The sequence below is a fragment of the Abrus precatorius genome, unplaced genomic scaffold (assembly GCF_003935025.1).
Source record: "Abrus precatorius isolate BTA unplaced genomic scaffold, Abrus_2018 Scaffold11, whole genome shotgun sequence".
NCBI classification, from domain to species: Eukaryota; Viridiplantae; Streptophyta; class Magnoliopsida; order Fabales; family Fabaceae; genus Abrus; species Abrus precatorius.
In genome coordinates, this window is record NW_020874303.1 from 18257795 (window position 1) to 18282169 (window position 24375).

Sequence of the window (24375 nt, forward strand, 5' to 3'; positions counted from 1 at the left end):
CCTTTTACTTGTTTTTTTCAAAGTCAGAGAAAATTGAATTTGAAGGAACTACAACACAACTCACACGTAGATTATTGAAATTTGAGGTGTGCAGAAATTAACGAGGATTCTACTTTTTTCAACACAGCTCAGCTAATGATATCTCATTTTTCACTACGTAACATTATTACGGTTCTTATTAATATTTTATTAGTTTTGATAAATTTTTAACATTAAATTATTTCTTGAATGCTGCAACTGCTATACTATCACGACAATCCCCATGTCATCAAATAATATGTAATTAAATGTCTGATTATCAATTTCATATATTTATGTTGATAATCAAATAATATTCACGTATATGTAAATGCTCTGTAGATGAGAATGAATATTTAAAGAGCAGAAGAAGATTATAACAATAATAATAACAATTCTATGTAAAAATCATTAATTACAAAAACGAGATTAGAGAAGAGAGGATGACATGATCCTTAAGTCCGTGGCGGATATAACAAAAAGACAAAGGAGCCAGCATGTACTTGCTCACATTGTTCCACACTTTTCAGAAAAACGTTTTCTCTTTTTAATTATAAAAATACACACAATCGTTTAACCCCCCTTAACCCACATCATATTAATTTTTTAATAGTAAAAGTGCCATAATCAAAATAAAAACATAATAGCACTTTGCTAAAAACAAAAAAAAAACAGTGACACTGGACCTTTTTACCTTTTAGTTTACAACATATAATATAATATAATATAGTTACTAGGCAGGACAGCAAATAATGGACTTGCTTTTGTAGTTTTCAGTTTTCTCTTTCTACTATATAATGAGACTATTCTCATCAAAAGTTCATAACATTTGTAAGAGATCATAAGCTAAGAAAAGAGGGTAAAGAGGTTGTGTTTGATTGTACTTGTAAGAGTAAAGAATGGAGAAAGAGGAAGATGTTAAGGTCGGAGCAAACAAATTCTCAGAAAGGCAACCATTGGGAACAGCAGCTCAGAGTGACAAGGACTACAAGGAGCCACCTCCAGCTCCTTTGTTTGAGCCTGGTGAACTCAAATCATGGTCCTTTTACAGAGCTGGAATTGCTGAGTTTGTTGCCACTTTCTTGTTCCTCTACATCACCATCTTAACTGTCATGGGTGTCAATAGGTCACCCTCTAAGTGTTCCTCTGTTGGCATTCAAGGAATTGCTTGGGCCTTTGGTGGCATGATCTTTGCCCTTGTCTACTGCACTGCTGGAATATCTGGTACCTACCCTTAAATTTCCACATACTTTTTTTTATGTAATTTCATTGAATAATATAATATAATCATCTTAGACTAAGAAAGATACATTTTTTATTACAATGAACCATAGTTTAAAATTAAAATGTGTATTATCATGTTTAGATTCAAGTTAAAATAAGCATAAATTTGTCACACTGTATATTATATTACATTATTTGACAAAAATGATTATTATTGGGTTTTGGTGGGTTGGCATTTGATGAACTAACTGAGACATTTGTGTTGGTTGGCACAGGAGGACACATAAACCCAGCAGTGACCTTTGGGCTGTTTTTGGCTAGGAAGCTGTCTCTGACAAGGGCATTGTTTTACATTGTGATGCAGTGTCTTGGAGCTATATGTGGGGCGGGTGTGATGAAAGGCTTTGAGGGTAATGGTAGGTATGAAATGTTCAAAGGTGGGGCTAACTTTGTGAGCCCTGGATACACCAAAGGTGATGGCCTTGGAGCTGAGATTGTTGGCACCTTCATTCTTGTCTACACCGTTTTCTCTGCCACTGATGCCAAGAGAAACGCCAGAGACTCTCACGTTCCTGTATGTTCTCTTAATTTCCATCTTCTTAGGTTCTGGTCTCTTGTTTTATGAAACAATTTAATTTTTATGAAAAGAATGAGAATTAAAATAATAAAGATAACATTTAAAGGGTGAATTTTAGGATCAAATAGTATAATTATTAAAAAAATAAGAATTAGTTTGGTAAATTAATGTGGTGAAACTATAATTGTAGATTTTGGCTCCTCTGCCAATCGGGTTTGCTGTGTTCTTGGTGCACTTGGCAACCATTCCCATAACAGGAACAGGCATTAACCCAGCTAGGAGTCTGGGAGCTGCCATAATCTTCAACAGGGACCTTGCATGGGATGACCATGTATGTATGCTTTTAATTTGGAATTTTGTTTGTTCTATATATTTCCATTTGACTAGAAAATAAATAATAATAATAATAATAATTTAAATTGCAGTGGATTTTCTGGGTTGGACCTTTTGTTGGAGCTGCTCTTGCTGCTATATATCACCAGATAGTCATCCGAGCCATTCCTTTCAAAACAAGAGCTTAGAGCTCCGTCGTTATTATTATTATGTATCCGCTGAGTTGTATTTTACATTTCCGACATTCCTCTGAATTTTTTAGTGTCAATCCATCTTGTGGATGTAAATCAAGAGATTGTATTTGTGACATTTTGAATTGTTTATTTTATTATGCTATAATTATATTTTTTGTTGTCTTTAATCTCTCTCTATATAGGGACGAACATAGGTTAAGATGATGTTCGAGTTTCATGACCCTAGTTTATATCGGATTTAGGGTTGGACTATTCTTATTTATTAAACATGTCAAATTAATATATATTCTTAAAAGTCTTTTTAGTTAGAAAAAAGTTAGATTTCCATACCAGCTAATAATAATGATAATAATGTTGCATTTTATTTACATATTTAAATTTACTTATTTGTATTTGTAAGTTTAAGTTTGTTAATTTATTTAAAGGTGTGGTTTTAATTAATTTTAAAAAAAATGTAAAACTAACTTTTAAACAGCTAACAATGAATGAAAAATAATAATATCATTAATTTTTTTTTTAAATTATTACAGATTAGAGTATCTTATACTTTAAATTTATTCTTAACAAAATGTTGATGTTTAAAATATAATAATAATAATAAAATACATTAAAAAAAAACAAGTATAAGATTTGTTCTATTGTAATAATACTCTCGAACAATAGTTGCATTTTTCAATTGGAACAAATGTGCACGGATGAGGAGTTTTTAATTTATTTTTTTTTGTAAAATTATGAAAGACTAATTAAAATTTGGTAACTTTTTGTTATTCTAAATTATAATCTCATATTTTTGTAATTTTTTTTAAATATAATTTTAGTATGTATAATTTTTTCAAGTTTATATATAAAAAATTAATCTTGATGAAGAGTGGATAAATTTTATAACAATAATAATACCAGAATATTATATATCTATTTATAAATGTAAATATATTTTGATTAAAAAGTTTGCTAAAAATTAATCATGAAATAAATTAACAAGTACAAAATAATACAAAAGAATAATTTAACTACTTGAAACTTGATAATTTTATATAGGGGTAAATATATTTTAATTAAAAAGTTTGTTAAAAATTAATCATGAAATTAATTAACAAGTACAAAACAATATAAAAGAATATATTTAATTACTTGAAACTTGATAATTTTATATATCTTAAAAATCAAGACAATACGTTAGAAAATGAGTATGAAATGTAAGTTTCTAAATTAAATATATTATCTTAAATAGTTAACTCCGAAATTTTAACTTTTACACAAGCTCGCGTTGATGAGTTTTGACTTGTGAGTGTGTGCAAAGGAAAAATGTGGTTTCTTGGTTGGAAAGGAGCGTCAGGGTTCTCAGCCTCTTCCACAGCCGAACAAGTCACTCAAGGGATCGATGGAACCTCTCTCACCGCCATCGTCACAGGTTTTTCTTTTTCCAAAAAAAGAAATCCATCATGTGTTTTTGGGTACTAAGAAAAGTTGGGTATGTTCCCACATGAAGCAAGTTAATATTTTTAAAGGTTATCTATCTTAGAACGCGATCATCAAACCTGGGAACACTTTGTGGGATGAAATGAAAGCTTGTCAATGTTTCCTTTTTCTTAGGTTGTTTTATAGTTTAATGATGCATTAAGGCTTATTCGAATGGTCACATGGCATTGTTTTGACCAGAGCTTTTGTACTGACTGAGAATAGCCCTTATAGAAGGCTAAGGACTTAGGATAATATTGCATACTGTAACACTAGGGAGATTGTTTTTCCTCCTTTGATTCCTTGGTGATCAGTTTTGCTGAATTATTACTCTTAAGATCCATGTAACCTGTTATTTAATATAGATGGAGGTGTTAAATTTGCTATGGTTTCAACTATCATAATTCAGTGCTTATTTAGTACATTTTCAGGAGCATCAAGTGGTCTTGGTCTGGAGACCACCCGGGTTCTTGCATTGCGTGGTGTTCATGTTGTTATGGCGGTAAGGAATGTGGACGCTGGTATGAATGTCAAAGAAACAATACTTCAGGAAATTCCCTCGGCTAGAATTGATGTTATGGAGTTAGATCTTAGCTCTATGGCGTCTGTAAGGAAATTTGCATCAGATTTTAATTCATCTGGTCTTCCACTCAATATCCTGATGTAAGTACTTTTGAATGTAGTTGTTTTAGATATGTTAGGTACTGTTTTGTTTTGTTTATGTATCTTCAAGTGGTTGAATGTGACTGATTGATGTCTTCTGATTATATACTCTTAATCTTTCTGGAAAAGTTGGTTGTCATTTTTACTGCTTCATTGTTTGATGTGGTGATTGATAAACTCTTCCGGCTATAGTAGGAATATCCTGCTTATACTGTTCCATTGCAAGTTCTGTACTCTAGTTGGGATATTGCATGGAAAGACCTCTTCTTATCTGTTTTTATGTGTAGATTGCTCGTGTGAAAGTTGAAGCAAATAATACTCTTTCTTTCCTTTGAAGTAACAATGCAGGTTTGATGGCAGCTCCATTCACGCTTTCCCAAGACAACATTGAACTGCAGTTTGCAACCAATCATTTGGGTATTATATTGTTACATGTTTCTGCAAATGATATATTACTGAAAATTGTTATTCTCTAATGACATACTTAAATAGTTTGAATATTAAGATTAATTTTTAATACTATTTTGCAGGCCACTTTCTCTTGACAAACCTTTTATTAGAAACTATGAAAAATACTGTTCGAGAATGCAACCGGGAAGGAAGGATAGTTATTCTATCATCAGAGGCACACAGATTTGCATATAGTGAAGGGATTCGTTTTGATAAGATCAATGATGAATCAGGGTAATGGTCTGGTTGGAAATTGAAAGATAAATCTTTTTCTCTATTTACTACTAATCTCTTGCTATTAAAATTTATAATAAAAATTTAATTTTCCTGTCCAATGTTTTTAGTTCCCAAATTTTATAATTCCCTCCTCTATCTGATTCTTTACAGATACAACAGTTATTATGCTTATGGACAATCAAAACTTGCTAATATTTTGCATGCAAATGAGCTTGCAAGGCGCTTGAAGGTATTATCTCACGAAAAGTCATATCTAATTAATGGAATTTCATACGATTCCACTTTATTTAATGCAATATTTGTGAACTTAGTGGTTGATTTTGATGTACCCCCATACATGTTCCTTTGTTTGACAGGAAGAAGGAGTAGAAATAACTGTTAACTCTCTTCATCCTGGATCAATTATTACAAATATTCTGCGATACCATGGTTTTGTTAATGGTTAGTATCTTTACTATTCAATTAGTGGACAAGTGTGTTTGTTGAAGTATCCTTACATTATGTTTAAGATCGACTGATTGCTATGCGTAAGTTGTAAAAAGGACATAAAGAGTAGCAAAACGGAATTGTACTAGCTGATGATTCTTATATACAATTCCTTGCATAATCATTTGGATTTATTATATTCATGTATCTAATATTTGGTTTATGCAGCCTTTGCTAATATGGTGGGCAAATACTTCCTGAAAAATGTGCAACAGGTATTTTGTCACATACATAATATACCTACAGCAATATGTGTGTGTTGCATGGCATGCAATCCTTGTGCTGCTGATATGCTGTTAATAATCTAAACGATGGACTAGATTTTTAGTTATTGAGTTGTTGTGGCATTTTCACAGGGAGCTGCAACTCAATGTTACGTGGCATTGCATCCACAAGTCAAGGGAATATCTGGTGAATACTTTATGGACAGCAATAAGGCAAACCCAACTGCTTTGGCTAACGATTCAGATCTGGCAAAAAGACTATGGGAATTCAGCTTAAGCTTGACTAATCCAAAGTAATTTAGAGGGTTTGTTTGACTGGTCTGTACTAGCAAATTCCATGCATTTAAAAAGAATTGTATTGGAAAAAAGTTAGGGAGACGTGAAAATTGTGGTGTGTAAGCTATATGTCTCTTGAAGCTTTTTAGTAGTTACAATCCAGACTACACATTACTGTTTTGAGAACACAATTGTTGAAAATCAAGCAATATATTATTAGTTTTGGAAATTGTATACACATGCGGCCATGTCTTTTTATGTATGAATTATTATGGACTTGGCAAATAGACGCTTTAATCTGAGTTGATTGGATTGATTTGTTTGGGAAATAAAATGGAGGGCGGAATTAATTTTAAAATTCTAGTTTGTCTGAAACTGTGCATCTTCCAAGTGTAGTCGCTGCAATGCTGCAACATTTTCAGCAGTTCTACCCGCTACCGGCAGACACTTTATACATTCTCTGACACTATCGAATACATAAATTTACTCGGACAAACCCGACAGTAAGTGGAGGAAAACATTGGTCAAATAAACTATAACTTTGTTGATATCTCATATATATACAGAGACATTTGTCTCTAATCCGCTTTGGTTCCAGCACCTTTTTCAGCCAGGATGATAAAACAACAAAACAGTGACAGCAGTGAAGTTGGTAATGTACGACTCCTTAAAAGTGCTAAAAAAATGTTTTACGCATGACCGAGACTGGATGTTGCATCTCTAAGGGCAAGCGGACACCAGAACTTAGTTCTGAGACCGTCCCAGCAACAAAAACTGACATTTTGCCTAATATCCAAATATAGCCATATTCCATGATTATGCGCTTTTACACTACTCGAATATGCCAACCTTCAAAATTTTAAAGGTAATTTATATGCATCACTGACATGCATATCATAAGCGATTTATACGACGGAGCACTGGGGCACTGGGCTTAAGATCCAGGAATGCATTTAGCCGCATATAATCCCTCAACAGCTGTTGTGAAACACGATCTGACAAGTATGGCTTTTCATCACGAAATTCTCTTGGGTCTCCCTGGAAAGTCTTCCCAGTATGGCTTGGAAGAGTATCATTATCAGATGAAACTATATCCCGGGAAGCATGTGTATTTTGCGAGTTTCTCCAAAACTGCTCATGCTTAGACCCCCGATAAGCAGTGCTTCCATTTGAAAAAAAACCATTCTGCGACTTTTGGATCATACCCACAGCTTCAAATGAGAATATTGGTTGCTTTGTCTGATGAATTGGTATTGCACCACCACTACTGGCCAGTGGTGTAGCCGAGCCAGATGCAGGATGAGGGGTAGATATTGGAGAGGGAGACATCCTTCCACTTGTATGCAATGATTTAGAAGGCAAAAGTAGGCTCCCCGAGGGAGAAACGGGGCAAGAGATGTTCCTTAGTGTACGTCCATCACTGAAAACAAAGGGCCCAAGAAAATTTAGTACCTTCTGTTTGATATCAAAGTACATTGAATAAAAAAATTATAACCATCACAGGACAAGAATAGCTACTTACCTAAAGTAGTAAGTGCTAAAATTATGCAGATTTCTAGCTTTTAAACTATTCACGTGTACAAATGAGCACTAGAAACATTCATTGCACAAGTACATTGTATAAAAATAGCTTAACTATAAAGCTACTTACCTAAAATAAGTGTTAAAATTATGCAGGTTCCTAGCTTTTAAATATTCACATGTACAAATGAGCACTAGAAATATTCATTGCACAAGTATACCGATGTATTTCTTATTGTGACAATCTCTCGTGCTGAAGTGTGTGCATTTGAGTTTGGAATAGATAGATAGAAAGACCTTGATCTAGAGTCAGTTCTCAGGCTTCTAGGCAGATATATACCAGCCACTTCTGAGTCTAAACATAAATTACGTTTGGCAGGTCCAAAGGCCTAAAAGAAATTCAAAGCAATGGATTAGTAGTAAACTCATACAATCTTATTTAAACAACATAGATTATGCACAGCCTAAGAAAAATAACGCAGCTGTGCAAAGGATGATAGCATGAATGATGACATACCAAAGATCTCACTGCATTTGTAACATGTGTTGCTTCTGAAGAATCAGCAGTGAAAATGGATCTTTCCAGTATAGCATTTTTAACAAATGGATGCTCTAGAAGTTGAGCAGCTGAGGGACGATTGAGAGGATTCCTTTGCAAACAAAGCCTGACAAAATTTTTTCCATCTTCTGACAGTTGATCTGGCATTGTAGGAAGTTCCTTGCTGTTCCCAATCTTAAACATAGCAGCAACCTTGAAGCAAGTAGTGTAAAACAGAAGATCAAGTTAAGCACACAATGTTTCTATACAAGCATGCGCTCCAAATCTCCAACTAAGATTCATATATTTGTGTCAGAAAATATATTTCAAATGCAAATACAACAATATTCAAAATGTTTTTAGTCTGCCAATAAATTCACTTACCCCTTCATAGTGGCTCCAGGGAGGTTTAGTTGTTGCCATCTCCAAAACAGTGCATCCAAGACTCCATATATCAACAGCAAGATTACAACCATTTGAATTTTTTATAACCTATATAATTGAGGGAGTGACACAAATAAGAATACTACTCCTGAGGCATCAGTGACAAAAGGTGTTAAATGGACACAAATCATCCTGACCTCAGGTGCCATCCAGTAAGGACTTCCTTTGAAAGAAAATGGACAAGACTGCCCACTTATCTGCAAATTATATTCCACATAGGTAACATTAAAAGTCACAGCAAGATGGCAAAGCAAGTGAGTCCACCCAGTCAAAAACAGGGCAGGACAGTTAGGCCCTTGTTTTGGAATGGGTTAGGAAATCAAGTTTAGATTGAGGTTTTGGTGACCTAGAATTAAAACATGAAGAAATAAATTTTCAAGAAAAGGAAAACATTCAGACAGGTGAATCCAGCCTGTCACAAGCCGTGAGTTATGTGGGGCAGGCCATGTGATTGACAGGTTAATAATCTACGTAACCAAACTCACCAAATGTGATGGGTTGAGAGTTACTCCAACACGAACACTGGACACGACATGGCTATCGTCTAAAATATAGGACAATGGAACACCATATATGTATATATATATTCAAAAAACTATAAAGGGACATTATTTTACAATATAAGTATATAGCCTCTTTATAAAATCATCTCAAAAATTATATCATATTCACCTTCTTAAATAAATATACTATGTTCTATATATTTTTTTTCTATGATAATGAGCTTTCCAAAAAATTAAAAAAACACCATTTTTTAATATTTTAAATTGAAATTTAAGTTAAGTTCTTTAAAAGTTAAAAAAATAAATTTTTAATAATACTTGTGTGTGTACATATTCAAGTATTGATTTAGGTGTCCAAACCGAAAATAAATTATTTTTTAATTGGACACCTAGTAAGAGTGTCTGACATGTGTCAAATAAGCGTCCAAGATGTGTCAGTGTCAAAAATGCGTCCGAAGGAAACACGTCCAACACTTCAAACAAGAGATGTGTCTATGCTTCTCAACGGTTGACCCGACCATTCAAACCCATTATGCAGATATTCAACTCAAGTAAGATTATCCAATATTGTAGAAGTTGCACAGCATACACATTAACAAATAGAAATACTCTTACATGCTTTGCCATTCCAAAATCTGCCAATTTTATCTGCCCATTAGGGTCCACCAATATATTTGCTCCTTTAATGTCCCTGATCGAATCAAGTGATCAAATCAGGAGAAATTGTTTCACAGACCACAACGTAATTAGAATCAAGGCACTTATCACGTTTCAAACTCACCTGTGAACAGTGTTCTTTGCATGCAAATATGCAAGTCCTGACAGAATTTGCCGAGTATAATTACGAATAGCAATTTCACCTAACTGGCCATATTCTTGAACCAGTTTATAGATTGACCCACCAGAGACATACTCCAAGTATATATAAAGTTTGTCATTTACCTGTTAGGTATAAAAAAAATTCATAACATAAAGCCGTTAATACAATATGAAGTTGAAAATTGAGAGTCGCCACTCATGATAGTATTTGAAGTACTAAATTTCACCTCCTAAATAAGATCATGAGACAAATTAAAGAATCTGTACATTTGCTGCAGTTGCTGTTACAAAGAATTCTAATTATGCGTTTCACAATATGTTCAAGAAATTACAATAACGGATTTGTGTAAAAAAAAAGTTACATTTTTAAAGTCTTAAGTAACCAGATTCAAAAAGTGAAAAATATTTACGAATGAAGACAGTAATTCAATAAATACCGTCTCAGATCCATAATACTGAACAATATTTGGATGCCGCAACTGACTCAGCAGTGCAATTTCCTGCAAATGCCAACACATATATGTGAATATTCAACATTTATATAGTAAGAACAATTACGGAAAGCAAAAGAGGTCTAAATGAGACATAATTACACAAGCAAGCTTACTTGGCAAAGTTGCTGGGCACTTTCCCTTGATTTAGCATCATCTGAGAAAAGGGTTACCTCCTTCATTGCACACATCTCACCACTTTCTCTATGGATCAGAAGTTGAACTAAGTCAAGATCAAAAGGGTTGAAAGAACTTAATGCAGAAAAAAACATCTAGATAATCCACACCATAAAGCAAGAACAACAATAAATATCAACTTTGAATCAGGGCCGGTGTTGAAATAAAAAGATAAAGGTGAAGTAATACAGTGGTCATAGGTCCATAACAGAGAAGATATGTGTCTGGCACCCATTTGAGCAAATTTTACTCTAGTAGTACCTATGCTCTTGATAGTTATCACCTTTAATTTTACAGTTTTCTATCTATTAAAAAAGTTATTTATTTATTTTTTTTGGGGGGTGGGGGGTTGGGGTGACCATACATGCCAGGTGTCATAGTTTAAAGAGGAGTAAAGACTACAGGAAAACTAAAATAGTTTTCCACCAACTTGATACTGACCTGTTAAAACCAAGATATACATGTCCAAATGTTCCCCTCCCAAGCAACTGCCCCTTTTTCCAGCCTGAAACTGGGCTTGTTGGATTTTCTGCTCTGGAAGGACTACGAGGGGCTGAGGGTGTTGTGGATGCAGAATAGGTTGGAGGAAGCATACAAGATTTTGCGACTGTTATTGGAGGAAGTGGTAACTGATAAGTTTGTTGTTTTGCATTGTCAGGATGTCTTGCAGGCAATTCTGTTGTAGCACCTCCAGCTCGTGGATGCAGAGGGGTTACAGCACCACTCTGTATCCTGGAACAGGGACCAGGGCTTGTCATTCTGGGACTAGGTATTGGAGAACACTCAGGGCTGCACCTGTTCTGTGGCCAAAACATCTGTCCCAATGGATTCCCACCAACTGGACTATGAGCAGAAATATGGCGAGAACCTGGACTAGAGCAGTGCCCAGAAGCTCTATCTGGATAAGGCTTTACTGTCTGTAATCCAGAGTTCAACATTTGCTCAGGACCAAATGCTCTCATTGGACTTCTAGAAGGACTTGACATTGAACTATCTGGAGCACTGCACAGACCACTAGGGCAAGCTATTTGCAGATTCTGCGGACGTAAAGGAACCCCTTTTGGTGTTGTAGGTAAAGGCTTATTATTGCACAATTGAGGAGCGGGTTTTGAGGGTGCTCTTGAGTTCCTTTGAAAAGAAATAAGTGATTGATTCTCCTGTACCACACTTTAGGAGCATAGAAATAAATTTAGTTATAGAAGGGACCAAAAAAAAGGGTAAATGTGAAAACCATTTAAATAAATGTATCTAGAAGGAAACAAGCCCACCTGAAAGAACTACTAATGGTGACTCTGTTTCCATTTTCACAGTCAGATGCCAGAGGACTAACAAGATGCGAATCAAATGAATCACCACTATCAATTGAGCTGTCACTAGAGACAGATGCAGTAGCTATATCTCCCTCCGCATCTGTAGGATATTCCTTGTTAGACAAATAACCAGGTTTTGGAAGGGAAAAATATAGAGATGGCTTAGATTCTGTGCCTCTTTCCAGTTTTGATGTTAAAATAATTCCAGAATTTGCATCACCAGAAGAAGCAAGGTGTGAGCCTGGTAATGGGTGTGGCTTTGCAAAACTTTGACAACGGGAGACATGTGTCAAGGGTAGTGGTGATTGCAAAGGTGCAATGGATCTAGATTCCTTCACGCAGATAGTGTCAATATCATGTCTTCTTGATCTTCCCAACTTACAGTTGCATTTTTCTTCAGAAGCATTTTTTAACTTCCGCTGTATTGTATCAATAATATTTTCCCTGTTTCCTTTCCTCTTCACCTCTTTGGACGAAGACTTTCCCCACCATAGTGGCATGTCTTGGGAAAAGCTTGCCAAACCCACACACGTGTGGGCGTGCAGAGAGAGAGGGCAGGAACTATTTGCAAACTACAGGTGTAAATCACATTTAGCATTTGGGTTACAGCAAAGTCTATGACATAAATGTTTGTAAAATAACGAATTCAGTCCACAGTGTCATCTAATTTCAACCGAAAAGCACTGCTCTGTTCTTATAACTAATAGATGAGGCATGTGTCAGACTATAATAACCTGTACACAGAAAGTTCCAATGTTAGTTTGTTCTGTCCAAAAAGAACATGTAATAAACAAATCTCGCACGCAAAAAGATTGTGTAAAAGTAACTGAGATCAGATAATTAATAATCTATCTTGAAAATTTAGATTTTAATTTATGTCGTGGTCTTTGGCAGTTAGCAATGATAATCCTATAATGCCATAATCTACGTTACAGATGCTTTCAATTCCTGAACAGAAATCCAAGAAACCAGGAACATTCTCTGGTCAAAATTAGAAGGCAAGGTTATGATGGTTCTATAAAGTTAAAGACAACTTCAGTGTGCCATCAACTAAGGTTCACTTAGTTATAAGTTTGTCACAAACACTGAAATACCAACTTCCCCCTTATAAGCCAAGCCATGGCTCTCCCTTGTTCTATAAAAACTGTTACTCATTGTATATTCCAAACATCAAAAGAATGACACGCTGATAAACAAGTGATGAAGATAATTTAGGAACTGAGTTTTATAATTAGGCGAAGTGACCTTAGACATGATCCACATTCCAACACAAAAGAAGCACATCTAAGTTGGACAACTCCAAAAGGAACTTGGCATTTGCACAAATCAAAATTTAATAAACATTTGCCAAATTTCTTCCTCCCTCTTTCTTAATGTACATTAACTCAAAAAGGATAACTAATCAAAAATCATCTCTTTCTTGAGCACAAACTTGCCAGCACTCCCAAAAAAAATCATCTAGTCCTTTCTTCCATCTTCTCTTTTTCAGTTTGGTTTTTATGCTAATACCAGATAGCACAATTTAGCTCTGAACATGCACAATTAGCAGATAACATCACATAAGAACATAAAATCAGCACTTTAAGCACAAAGAACCAAAGGCAGAGCCCTAGAGGCGCTCAACTCAGATCCAGTTTATTCATCAACTCTCTGGAACTAAAATGATAACATAAATAAAGAAATTTAGTCGAAATCACACCCGCCAAGAACGCTTAACAGTAACAGCAAATGAAAATGCGCATACACAAGCTCCGATTCTTATACACAATCAGTAACTGGAACTTAACAAGTTCACATTCCGTAAAGAAGCATGCAAATGATCCTTGACAACGATAGGTTTTACAAATACACCGAGTGTTCAATCCAGCATAAGAAATAAAACATACCGTAACCCTACATTTACTCACTCTGTGTTTCTTGGGCACCGAAACATCGAAGTCTTGCTGAAGATACGAACCTCAGACTATAACCTAAAAAGATAGAGTGAAGGAATGGAACTTACAAGAAGAAGAAGAAGAGGCCAAAGCAAAGCAGAGGATTTACAAAACACACTTCAGTCTCGTGAAATGAGAAATTAATTAAATAATTAATATTTTTAATTAAAAATATTAAAAAGGATTCGGTGCTTCGCATAAACTGTTGGAACGACGACGCAATAGGGATCTGACCGTCAAATGACTAAGAAGGCATGGAGATGCAGATATTAGCTATTTTATGGCCTCAGTGGGCGGATGATTGGGTGCGAGAGCATGGTATTGTAGTGGAACGTTCAACAGGGAATGCTGATCTTATCTTTTGTATTTAACGGCAACTTAATTACTAAATAATAATCAATATATTCCATTGCTGTCACGATGATTTACCTAGTTAGGAGATTCTTTCTTTTTCCACTTTCCTTTTCCGACAATTACTTTATTTTTCTTTTTTTATTAAATTATAAAATATCCAAGAACATTTAAAAATTCTGTGCAGTTTTTTTGAAATATTTTATTTCAATTATAAAAATATATTTAGTATGTTATTTGTGAGATAATATCTAGATTCAATATTTATACTTAATGTATTCAACAATTTTAAATTCATCTAAATTTTTTCACACACAATATATGTAGTTGAAATTTTTAATCTAACAATTGATTTTATAATTAAATTATTTAATAAAAAATTATTAAATTATATAAAAATAAATATAATTTATATTAAAATGTTATATATATATATATATATATAATATTGATAGCAGACAACATGACTCTGAACTTTATTTTAAAATCTTTGATTTTACGTTTCTTTAAGAATATATTTAAAGCTATTGATGCTATTGCTGGAAAATAAACATTTTCTAATTTCATGTTTACTAAATATATTTCTATCATTGAATAAGTTAATAATTTTTAAAGAAATATTTTTTATTTATAATTAAATATTATAAAAATTCTTATCAAACTTTTTACTTGTGTAACATTATACATAATAAAAAATTAATAAATAATATTTTTTATTAAAATTTATAATGTTAACAATATTAATACATTAAATCATATTAAATCTTTTAATTTTTAATAAAATACGGTATTCATAAATTTTTATTGTGTGTAACGTTACACAAGTTAAAAATAATTTTATCATATATAAGGATAAAATTTGTTAACCTATGGTCTCAGTATATTTATAGTTTCAAAACTTTTTTCAAAAAGTGAAATTAATTAATTTTATTATTAAATTTTGTAATATTACTTTGATAGTTTTGTATTCAATTTTAAATAATTTAAAAAAAATTGACGCATAATTTAACAATAAATATTCATTTACATTTTTAAATAACATATTATACAGACATTAGCATAAAATAGTACGATAATTTTTTAAAAAATGATGTGAAATTTTATTTTTATTAACTTTATGAATTTTTTATCTCAGTTATTAGATTATCAAATTTACCTTCACCAGTAAGTCATACATATAAATATTAGCTTTCCTTGATTTTGTATGGATTATTATTAAATCGACAAAGAAGTTAGAACATTTAAAATTAACTTAAATTCACCACCAAGCTAAATTTGAAAGGAAAAAAAAAGCGGAATTAAGAAGTTTTCAAATGGTAATCATATTTTTCAAAAAGATCCAGACATATTATGCCTTTAATTATTTATATTTAAAAATAACAATTTTCCTAATCTCATCTTTTAAAAGTGGTTTTAAATGCTTAAAAATAGTAAATTTTGTTGAAAATAGAAATTTCCAACTACAAGTTTATCTTTGCAATATTTGATGTTTATAATGACGCGGCAGTGAAAAATAGTTTAAAAATAATATTATTTTAATAAATATTTTTTAATGATAAATAAACCTGTTTAGTTTAATTTAAAATAATAGATTTTATATATAAAATAATTTCCTATTAAAAAAAGTTTTAGTTAAAGATTCTCGCTTCTTTTGAAATTAATTATACTCACTACAAAAATGATTTGAAAAACTAAAATCTTAGTCAAGCATTAATATGTATGACGGAGCTTATCAAATATTTTTTTCAACAAATAAAAATTTCGGTTCTCACAAATTAAGCAGTCACTTAAACCTGTTCTAACAAAAATTATTTTTATAATTTAAATTATAAGTTTAAAGATAACATTTATCGTTATTGTACATCTTCATATCAAAATTCTTGATAGAATAAAATTGTCAAAGGTTAAACCGTTTATATTACATATTATTTTTCTTAAATATGCAATTTCTAGCTCAACAATAAAGACAATTATTACATGATTTAGATTGTCATTCAACCAACACGAAGACTTAGTTTATATAAATTTATAAAAAAATAAAAAAATAAAAACAATGAATAATAAGTTTCTTATAAATGAGAAATAATTAACGTTTTATTATTTTTTGAACTCATTCATTTAAATTTTAAAATTTAATAAGATAAGTTATTTTTAATTTTACAAATTTTTTATATTAAATTTTTAAACTTTTCTGAAAATTCTGAACCAAATTCAAATTTGGCGAGAAGGTAACGGGTGTCTATCTTCTCCTTGTTAGCTTAATTTTGTGGATTGAGAGAAGATGAACTCAAACTGAGAGTGTTCTTTGCATGGAAATGACTCAACATAGTGTGTATATATAAGTGATATCAAATTTCCAGAAAACAAAACTCCAAATTCCAAAATCACATCGAAGTCATCATCATCCTTCTAAAATATATTTCAACTATGATGTCATCCCAAGTATCTCAGTGATCCTATCCCCTAATTAACCAATTAACTTGCTAATATTCTGTAGCTTTTAGCTCACTTTCTTGAGGCGCGAGGCTATATATATATATATATATATTCTCCCAAGTGCAATGTGTTGGGTCAAATTTTATTTCATCATGATATCTTGTTCAACCAATGCAATGATATCAACTATGCTCCAGGAGAATTTTGATCCCTTCACTAATTAACTCCATAGTAGATTTGATTTACTACTGCACGTTCTTTCGGCTCAATAAAGACTGATTTGGCAACGTACGCTTTACTGTGAAGTTTCAATTCCATAAAGATAAAGGTTCTGTAAAGTATGTAATTAGAGAATCCACTATAAAAAAAGAGAGTAATTCAGCATAGAAGCATAATAATATACAGACGGATCTCTATATGTCTATCTAGAGATGAAGGCGACAAGAGGTGGAGGTTGACTTAATATATATATATATATATTTGGTATGAGACAAGAAGATGATTATAAAATTTCAGATAAAAGCATGGTTCCTGTAGATGATGTATATAAATTGGCACTCAATCATGGAGGATCTGATTAAAGAATTGAAAATAATAGAGGAAATGTATGTATATTATATATTTTGACAAATTTTTAAAAATGGAAAATAGAGAATTAAGGGGTCCATAAACTAGTAGGAGAAACAAAATGAAAAATTGGAAAATGTTAGCTAAATGCAATTAATGTGCACCGCATTTTTTTCTTTCTTCTAAATAAAAGTATACAACTCATGTGCAACCATATCGCTTTGTGATATTTCATAGTTTAAAAATAGAATGTAGTTGCAAGTATTTAAATCCAAATATTCAATTCTGGAACTTTGGCAGTTGGGAGAGTACGATAGAAATCCAAATACATAACAAAACTACGCAGCAGCAAAGCCTCTGTTGGCAGCGCCATATCATGCAATAACGATAAATTACAGCACAAATCACCCGTTCCATACAGTTTTCAGCAATGAAACATTACTTTCAATTTAATTTTTACAAAACATATTATATAGTATGCATCGCATCACATCACATCAGATGAGAAATTTGAGTAAATGTAAATTTTATCTATACAAATAATGTAAATTAAACTAAGATATATAAATGACACATCATCGTTCTATATTAATTAATTATATAAATTTTTATTATTGTTTTATTTAAGTGGATGATGTGTCTGTTTAATATACTAAACTTTTGCAGAATTTCATGGCGTCCATATCCATATCAAAATCACTTTTGAGTTATCTTTTCCAGCACGGGCCTCAGATCCCTGGGGTGCACATTAACCTTCAGTCCGTACTTCATGAACAGCGTGAGCGACATCTTCTGCTCCACGCGGTGACCCGGCGCGACGGCGAGGCGGTGGCGCAGCAGCACTGCAGCGGCGATCGACTTCATTTGCAGGTACGCCAAGTCCTTTCCCAAGCAAATTCTCGGTCCCGCATTGAAGGAAACGAACTTGTAAGAATCTTGCACCTCAATCTTGTCGCCATTGGCAGAGAGCCACCGTTCCGGCTTGAATTCGAGGCAGTCCTCTCCCCAGATGAACTTCATTCTCCCAACGGAGTAAATCGAATACGTCACCGCCGAACCCGCGGGAACGAAAGTTCCGTTGGGCAAAACGTCGTCGTTCACGACGTGCTTGGAGTCCTCCGGCACCGAGGGGTAAAGTCTCAGCGTCTCCGATAACGCCGCCTTCAGGTAGACCAAGCGATCAACCTCCTCGAACACTAGAGGCTCTTCGAGCCACTTGTTCACGTCTTCGCCACGTGTCTCCATCAGAACGGTGCAGAGCTCGATCAGGATATTTTCCTCCACGTGCGGGTTTTTGGTGCAGAGCCAGAAGAACCAGCTCAGCGCGACCGATGACGTGTCACGTCCAGCGAGGATGAAGTTAAGAGCCACGTGTTGGAGAAACTCGTCCGAGTAGGATTCCTTTTTCTTCATGAAGCGTGATAACAGGTCATCGTGGAGGGTCCCACTTCCGTTCTTCAATTCGAGTTTGCGCTTCTCGATGATATTCGAGAGGTACTGGTCGATGTGCTTTAGGCTTCGGCTCAGGCGCACTTCCATTCCAAGCCGGAGCCATTTTTTCAACTTCCAAAAGATCTCAGGCAAAATGAAACGTTGCAAGGTGGCTTCCGTGGCGCGGTCGAAGGATAGAGCGAAGGCGTTCTCAGGAAGGCCCACGGCTAGTGTCTGCGGGTCTTGGCCGAAAGCCAAGCCGCATATGTTGTCAAAAGTGAGCCGAAGCAAGAGGTCTTGTAGATCTACCGGCTTGTTTTCCTCCTGTGCCGTGGCTAAGATTGGGCAGAACCTGTGCTTTATGGCTCGGCTGACCCAGCGCGCCATGGCTTGGCGCAGAGTGCGGGTGGTGAATTCCAGCGCGGCCGTCTTGCGCTGAAAGAGCCACGTGTCGCCGTCTGAGTTGAAGATGCCTTCACCGAGCAAGTCGTGGAACACGGACTGCCACGTGGGGCCTTTTGGGTAGTTGTCGAAGCGGAGTTTGAGGATGTGTTCGAGGTTTTTGGGGTCGCACGTGACGGTCACGAGACACTGTTTTCTGGCGAGGAAGGGTAGGGCGCAGATGCAGGTTTGGTACGTGCCGCCACACGCGCGGAGATTGTCTGCGATCCAGTCGTGCATGCGGTTTGCGTGCTGGATGAGCCCAGGGAGGCTACCCAATAGGGGCCAGACACGTGGACCTTTGAGCGATCGAGTGATGAAGGAGAACCATATTAAGTAGGCCGCTATCGCGGATAGGATCATTAAAGCCGTTGATGCATCCATGTGACTGAGGGGCCCAACTCCAAAAGTACACACACCTTTATTAGTTGCACCTTCCAACACCGGAAAACTAAGTCCTCTTCTCACCCTCTTTCACCGGAGAGGCTGCTATTACCATTAGCAAGTAATATATACATTTGACGTATGAGTGGAATGCAGCAGCTTTAATTAATAGTATGAAAAAGGGTTAGCATAAATGGTAGTAAAATAAAGCCTAAAGCAAATAACGAAGTGGGTCTAAAAAAGAGTTGATATTAATAACGTCCTATTTAAAGAAAAAAATATGAAGGATGAATGAGTGTGAGATTTGTTGCATGCAAAGAATGTGAATGTGGAAAGTGTGTGTTGAAATTAACTTTGAAGGCTGAAGAGAAGGGAATAAGCAATGGGAAGAGCCTCGGAGAGAAGAAGGAGAGAGTATAGTATTAGGAGAGGAGGCACGTACTATGAGAGAGGAGTGCTCGCTGAGACTTGTGCGAGGGAAAGGGAAGCAAGAAAAAATGTCTTATAGTTGCGAAGCTGAAAGAGGGTCAATAAATAGGGAGGCAGAGATGCTAGACTTTGTTGAAGATTTCAACGCTTAAGCTGCATTTTCTTCCTCAGTTAGTATTCTTCACTAACGTACTCATCAATCCACCCTCAATAATGCCCACAGAGGTCGTTGGGTATATATTATGCCACATGACACATTTTAAATCTACTTTTCTTTTAAGTATCTGTTAATTAAAATTGTTGTTTTCTTTTAATAATCTATAATACAGTACTATTAAATGTGATTTTTTTATTTAAGTTATTTTTTAATACCTAAAACATTTAAAAACTACACCTAATTCTTTTTATAAAACATGTTAACTATCAAACTCATATTGATTAACGTAAAATTGTTTCGGCATAAGTTGTAGTATCATATTTAATTTTTAAAAACTGTAATTATGTTCAAATAATTAACAAAACTTTATACTTCTTATAAATGATATTTGTGTTCTAAATAATATATATAACGTCAACATTATAAATAACAACATGCTTTCAAATTTTTTTTACAAAATACAAATTTATATATGTATACTTTTTATTATAAATTGTAAAATCTTATAAAATTTAATATGTTAATAATGTTGAATGTTATAATTTTTAATGAAAAATATTAATTATATATTATTACATGTCATTATTACGCACGAATGAAAAGGAGTGTTGATGTCCCTAATGTCATGACTCATGTGAAGTATCTCCGTCTAAACATAAGTTTATTAAATTCAGCATTTTGGAAGTATTATTTTTAACGTTTTTTTTACTAAATAAATTTTATTAAATAAGAACTAAAACTCACATAATTAAACGAGTATTACGTAAAATATATTAAATATAAAATTATATTAATTTGTTAAAAAAATATATTTAATTTATTATGGTTATTTTTTTCAGTCTGTATAATTATCCTTTTTTATTTATTATTTTTAAATTATTAGATTATAATAAGATCCTCATTGATAGAGTATTATTATTTTAATGAATTTTATTTTTTTATTATATTTTAGACATTTCTGCAACTAATATATATTTAGATTACATTTTAGTTATAAGCATATGTTTTAGGATTGATTTAAAATAAATAAATAAATTTTATTAAGTGTAGTTGCATTATAAACTGATTACAATAAGTTATCATATTTGTTTAACGATAATATTACGTACAAAATTTTGTCAGATTTATTATGTATTACATAGACTTGTCAAATTAAGTGTGTTTTTAAATAACTAACTATGTAAACAGGCTGATATTTTTAATAATATTATACGTGAATTTTAATTTATACCTAAATATATATTTAAAATTAAATATATATAATAAGACTTTATATATAAATGGTTTTAATTAAAAATAAATAATATATATATATATAATAAATAAGAAATGATAGGAACACATTACTTATAATTTTTTCATATTTAAAAAGTTAAATAAATTTTTGTTTATTTAATGGGACTAAACAAAACTTAAAAAACAACAACAAACTTATCTAACTAAATTGGAAAAACAAATTCCCATCATATACGTTAATCATCTTTAAAATATATATTTAATATTGCATAAAATAAATTGATCACGGAGAGTGTGTTTAAAAAATATTATTAGTAATTTTTATTATTTATTAATTGTTTGTTGAATTTATTTAAACAACAATAATAATAAAATTAAATTAAAAAATTATAAGATATCTATTATGAATTTTAATTTATTGTAATAAAATATTGTTCATTTTTTTGCTTTAAAAATTGTTATTTTTTAATTCTTAATCAAACTATCTTAAAAAATGGTTAATTAAACTTTATAGAAACATTAAAAATAGAATAAAAACTTAATAAAATTAAGAAAAAATCTCATAAAGTAATTATTTTTAAGTTTTCTCTGTTGATACACTGTGTTTTGTCTTTCTTGATTGCGTACAAAGATGCGAACGAATTGAGTTGAATGAGTAATTGAAATACATAGTTAACTCGTGGAAGAAAAAAATATTTAAATTTAATTTATTTATGAATTATTTATTTTTTAATAAAAAGTAAAAAAAGTAAATGTATACATACACACCTTAAGTTTGAATTCAATTTATTTAAATTATCGAATTTAATTTTAAAAATAATTTTAAAGGAACATTTAATAAATTGAGTTGGAGTGATTCAGAAGTTGGTGTGCTCAAATGGGATGAAGACATTTTGGCTCGGTGGTTTCATGTGATTGGGTTGAAATTAGCGACCGACAGCAATTTTTATTTGCCACAAAAGAGGCGATATTGTGGCTTGACAAATACAAAACACAAGTCACTCTGGGTCTGCCCTTACTAGATTTAAACTTTATTTTATATTATTTTTATCACATTAATTATTTATTTTATTATTCATATCTTTCTTTATTTTTTACTTTTTTACTTCCATTCAAGAAATATATATTACAAATTCAGCAAATGAAGTAAAAATATTATATATATATATATATATATATATATATATCTTTTTATATTTTTAATATAATATATATTTTTTGAACATTTAAATTCAGCCTTAAAACCTAAAAATCAAGATTAGCAAAGTCGTAATTTTTTTAATTTAGTATTCATACACTAAGATTGTAAATATGGATAAAGGAAACATCAAAATCAACCTAATAAGATTTAGAAATAAATTGCTATTAAAGATGATAAGATTGTATTCACAAAGTATTCAAATAGTTAGGTTAGTGTTTATACTAGTAATAAATTAAATTAAAGTAAACGTTAACATCTCGCATAATAACATTTGCTGGTTGTATAAAATCATATGATGTCTAACTGTAATCCTATGTAATTAGCATGCATGCATGATAAATGATTTACGTTCCATTATAGAGTGTCAAGTGTTTCGTTTGCTCTTAAGTCAACCTAAACACAACGTGCATTTTGTTAATTTGCACCTCTTTCTAAATTGAAATTTCAGATTCGATTTGATAAGTTGTCTGTTTTTTCGATTTCTGTATCTAAAAGGGTATATGTGATTCTTCCTTTTTTCTGTGATGCGTCCAAACGATCTAAGCATGAAGGTTACAAGGATAACGTTAGAATGTAAGTATCTACTATTTAATATAAGAAACAAATAATGGGACATGATTGCAAGAATATTATTAAGATATTTTTTACTTATTGCATATTATTAATTTCCATCAAATGATAAAATAAAGAATGCTAAGAAAATGCTAGCATTAACTTTAATGCATTTGTCAAGAATCTAAAATTAGTCAGCATTAATTTAAACATTTAAAAATTAGAAGAACCAAAATTATGTATATATTAAAATATAAAGATAAAAAATTTATTATATATATCATTGAGCACGTGTTAAAAAAATATTTTAAAATTCTTAATAAGTATTTTTCTAATATTAAATATGCATATTTTATAAATATAAAAAAGTTATTCTAATTGACAAATAACACTTAAAATAAAATTATTTTTAATCATATTTTAAAAATATCTATGTTATTAAATAAACGGGTCCACTTATATAAATAATACATATTGAAGATGACTATTTAATTTTTCTATATATATTCTTAAAAAAATATTAATGACTATTCCTCAGTATGAAGATAGTAGCATATAAATTTAGTTTATAAAAATCCAGTATGTTAACATTAACAGCATTGAGTTTTGTCAAAAGTCACAAAAGCAATTAAGGATACAACAGCGGCTGCCGATAAAATGGTTATCACTGGGTAGACATTGAATGCCTCATGTTACCAAATATTTGGGAGTGAAAATCACCGAATTTAGTAGTGAATTATTTGTGCTCACTAGCGATGCAGCATTGATTGGAAAGCGATAATTGTTCTATCTATTAGGTTCAAATGGAGGCACTGCCACCCACTTTATGCTATGTTTGTGGCGGTGGAGGCGTTTAGCGCAGCCGCATAATCAGTTCAGCATTATTTAATTTCTTTGACCCTAATACAAAAAAACATCATTTTCTCCCACACCAAATTCTTGTACTTGACATTTCCATGGCTCGAGATTAGCCTCTAACCAAAGTTGTTCCAATTTCATAACTTTCTCGGTTATTTACTTACTTATTGTTTGCAGGCTATAAAGTCCACGACATTTGAGTAGGATGGAATAAAGAACATTCATGTTTCATTATTTCACTTTCTCAACAGCTTTTTATTTTTGGGAAAAGAACCACGTTAGGTGATACCTTGATGCAGAAATCACAAGAGGACCATACGGTTATAGTAATTTTTTGCGGACCCAAACACCGCTAAAAATTTTAATCAAGACTTAGAGATGAAAATAACCCAAATCAGAGTTTATTTTAAACAAATTTAGCTTGTAACATAATTATTAGGTTTAAGCTTAACCTA

At 32.4% G+C, this 24375-nt stretch overlaps 4 protein-coding genes across 11 annotated transcripts; 2 read left to right on the top strand and 2 right to left on the bottom strand.

Annotated features, from left to right (window-relative positions):
- Nucleotides 1-842: 842 nt before the first annotated feature.
- On the top strand, nucleotides 843-2510 carry LOC113856378 (probable aquaporin PIP1-2). Its single transcript, XM_027488172.1, has 4 exons — nucleotides 843-1242; nucleotides 1518-1816; nucleotides 2010-2150; nucleotides 2245-2510. The coding sequence occupies exons 1-4, from the start codon at nucleotides 918-920 to the stop codon at nucleotides 2338-2340; spliced, it is 861 nt and encodes a 286-aa protein (XP_027343973.1). The 5' UTR covers nucleotides 843-917; the 3' UTR covers nucleotides 2341-2510.
- A 1067-nt stretch (nucleotides 2511-3577) lies between these two features.
- Nucleotides 3578-6371, top strand: LOC113854090 (short-chain dehydrogenase TIC 32, chloroplastic). 2 transcript variants are annotated; one of them, XM_027484936.1, is made up of 8 exons: nucleotides 3578-3757; nucleotides 4236-4467; nucleotides 4805-4884; nucleotides 4998-5151; nucleotides 5305-5383; nucleotides 5511-5595; nucleotides 5809-5855; nucleotides 5997-6371. In XM_027484936.1, exons 1-8 carry the CDS (start codon nucleotides 3652-3654, stop codon nucleotides 6159-6161), a joined length of 948 nt encoding a protein of 315 aa, XP_027340737.1. In that variant the 5' UTR covers nucleotides 3578-3651; the 3' UTR covers nucleotides 6162-6371. The 2 variants fall into 2 exon arrangements, with proteins under 2 accessions (XP_027340737.1, XP_027340738.1); XM_027484937.1 differs by having other exon boundaries at nucleotides 3733-3817; nucleotides 4225-4467; nucleotides 5997-6357.
- A 279-nt stretch (nucleotides 6372-6650) lies between these two features.
- Nucleotides 6651-14010, bottom strand: LOC113853947 (mitogen-activated protein kinase kinase kinase YODA). Of its 5 annotated transcripts, none has more exons than XM_027484686.1 (13): nucleotides 13851-13954; nucleotides 13524-13593; nucleotides 11902-12677; nucleotides 11075-11800; nucleotides 10573-10660; nucleotides 10403-10465; nucleotides 9928-10088; nucleotides 9762-9837; nucleotides 8781-8840; nucleotides 8584-8691; nucleotides 8179-8412; nucleotides 7959-8050; nucleotides 6800-7560 (listed from the first exon to the last, which is right to left on the bottom strand). In XM_027484686.1, exons 3-13 carry the CDS (start codon nucleotides 12441-12443, stop codon nucleotides 7035-7037), a joined length of 2676 nt encoding a protein of 891 aa, XP_027340487.1. In that variant the 5' UTR covers nucleotides 12444-12677; nucleotides 13524-13593; nucleotides 13851-13954; the 3' UTR covers nucleotides 6800-7034. The 5 variants fall into 5 exon arrangements, with proteins under 5 accessions (XP_027340486.1, XP_027340489.1, XP_027340488.1 ...); XM_027484684.1 differs by having other exon boundaries at nucleotides 13524-13599; nucleotides 13851-13897; XM_027484685.1 differs by lacking the exon at nucleotides 13524-13593 and having other exon boundaries at nucleotides 6651-7560; nucleotides 13851-13995.
- Nucleotides 14011-17691: 3681 nt separating this feature from the next.
- On the bottom strand, nucleotides 17692-19983 carry LOC113854210 (cytochrome P450 86A22). Of its 3 annotated transcripts, none has more exons than XM_027485099.1 (2): nucleotides 19930-19960; nucleotides 17692-19646 (listed from the first exon to the last, which is right to left on the bottom strand). In XM_027485099.1, exon 2 carries the CDS (start codon nucleotides 19485-19487, stop codon nucleotides 17928-17930), a length of 1560 nt encoding a protein of 519 aa, XP_027340900.1. In that variant the 5' UTR covers nucleotides 19488-19646; nucleotides 19930-19960; the 3' UTR covers nucleotides 17692-17927. The 3 variants fall into 3 exon arrangements, with proteins under 3 accessions (XP_027340900.1, XP_027340901.1, XP_027340902.1); XM_027485100.1 differs by having other exon boundaries at nucleotides 17802-19589; nucleotides 19930-19983; XM_027485101.1 differs by having other exon boundaries at nucleotides 17802-19592; nucleotides 19930-19983.
- Between the last annotated feature and the right edge of the window lie 4392 nt (nucleotides 19984-24375).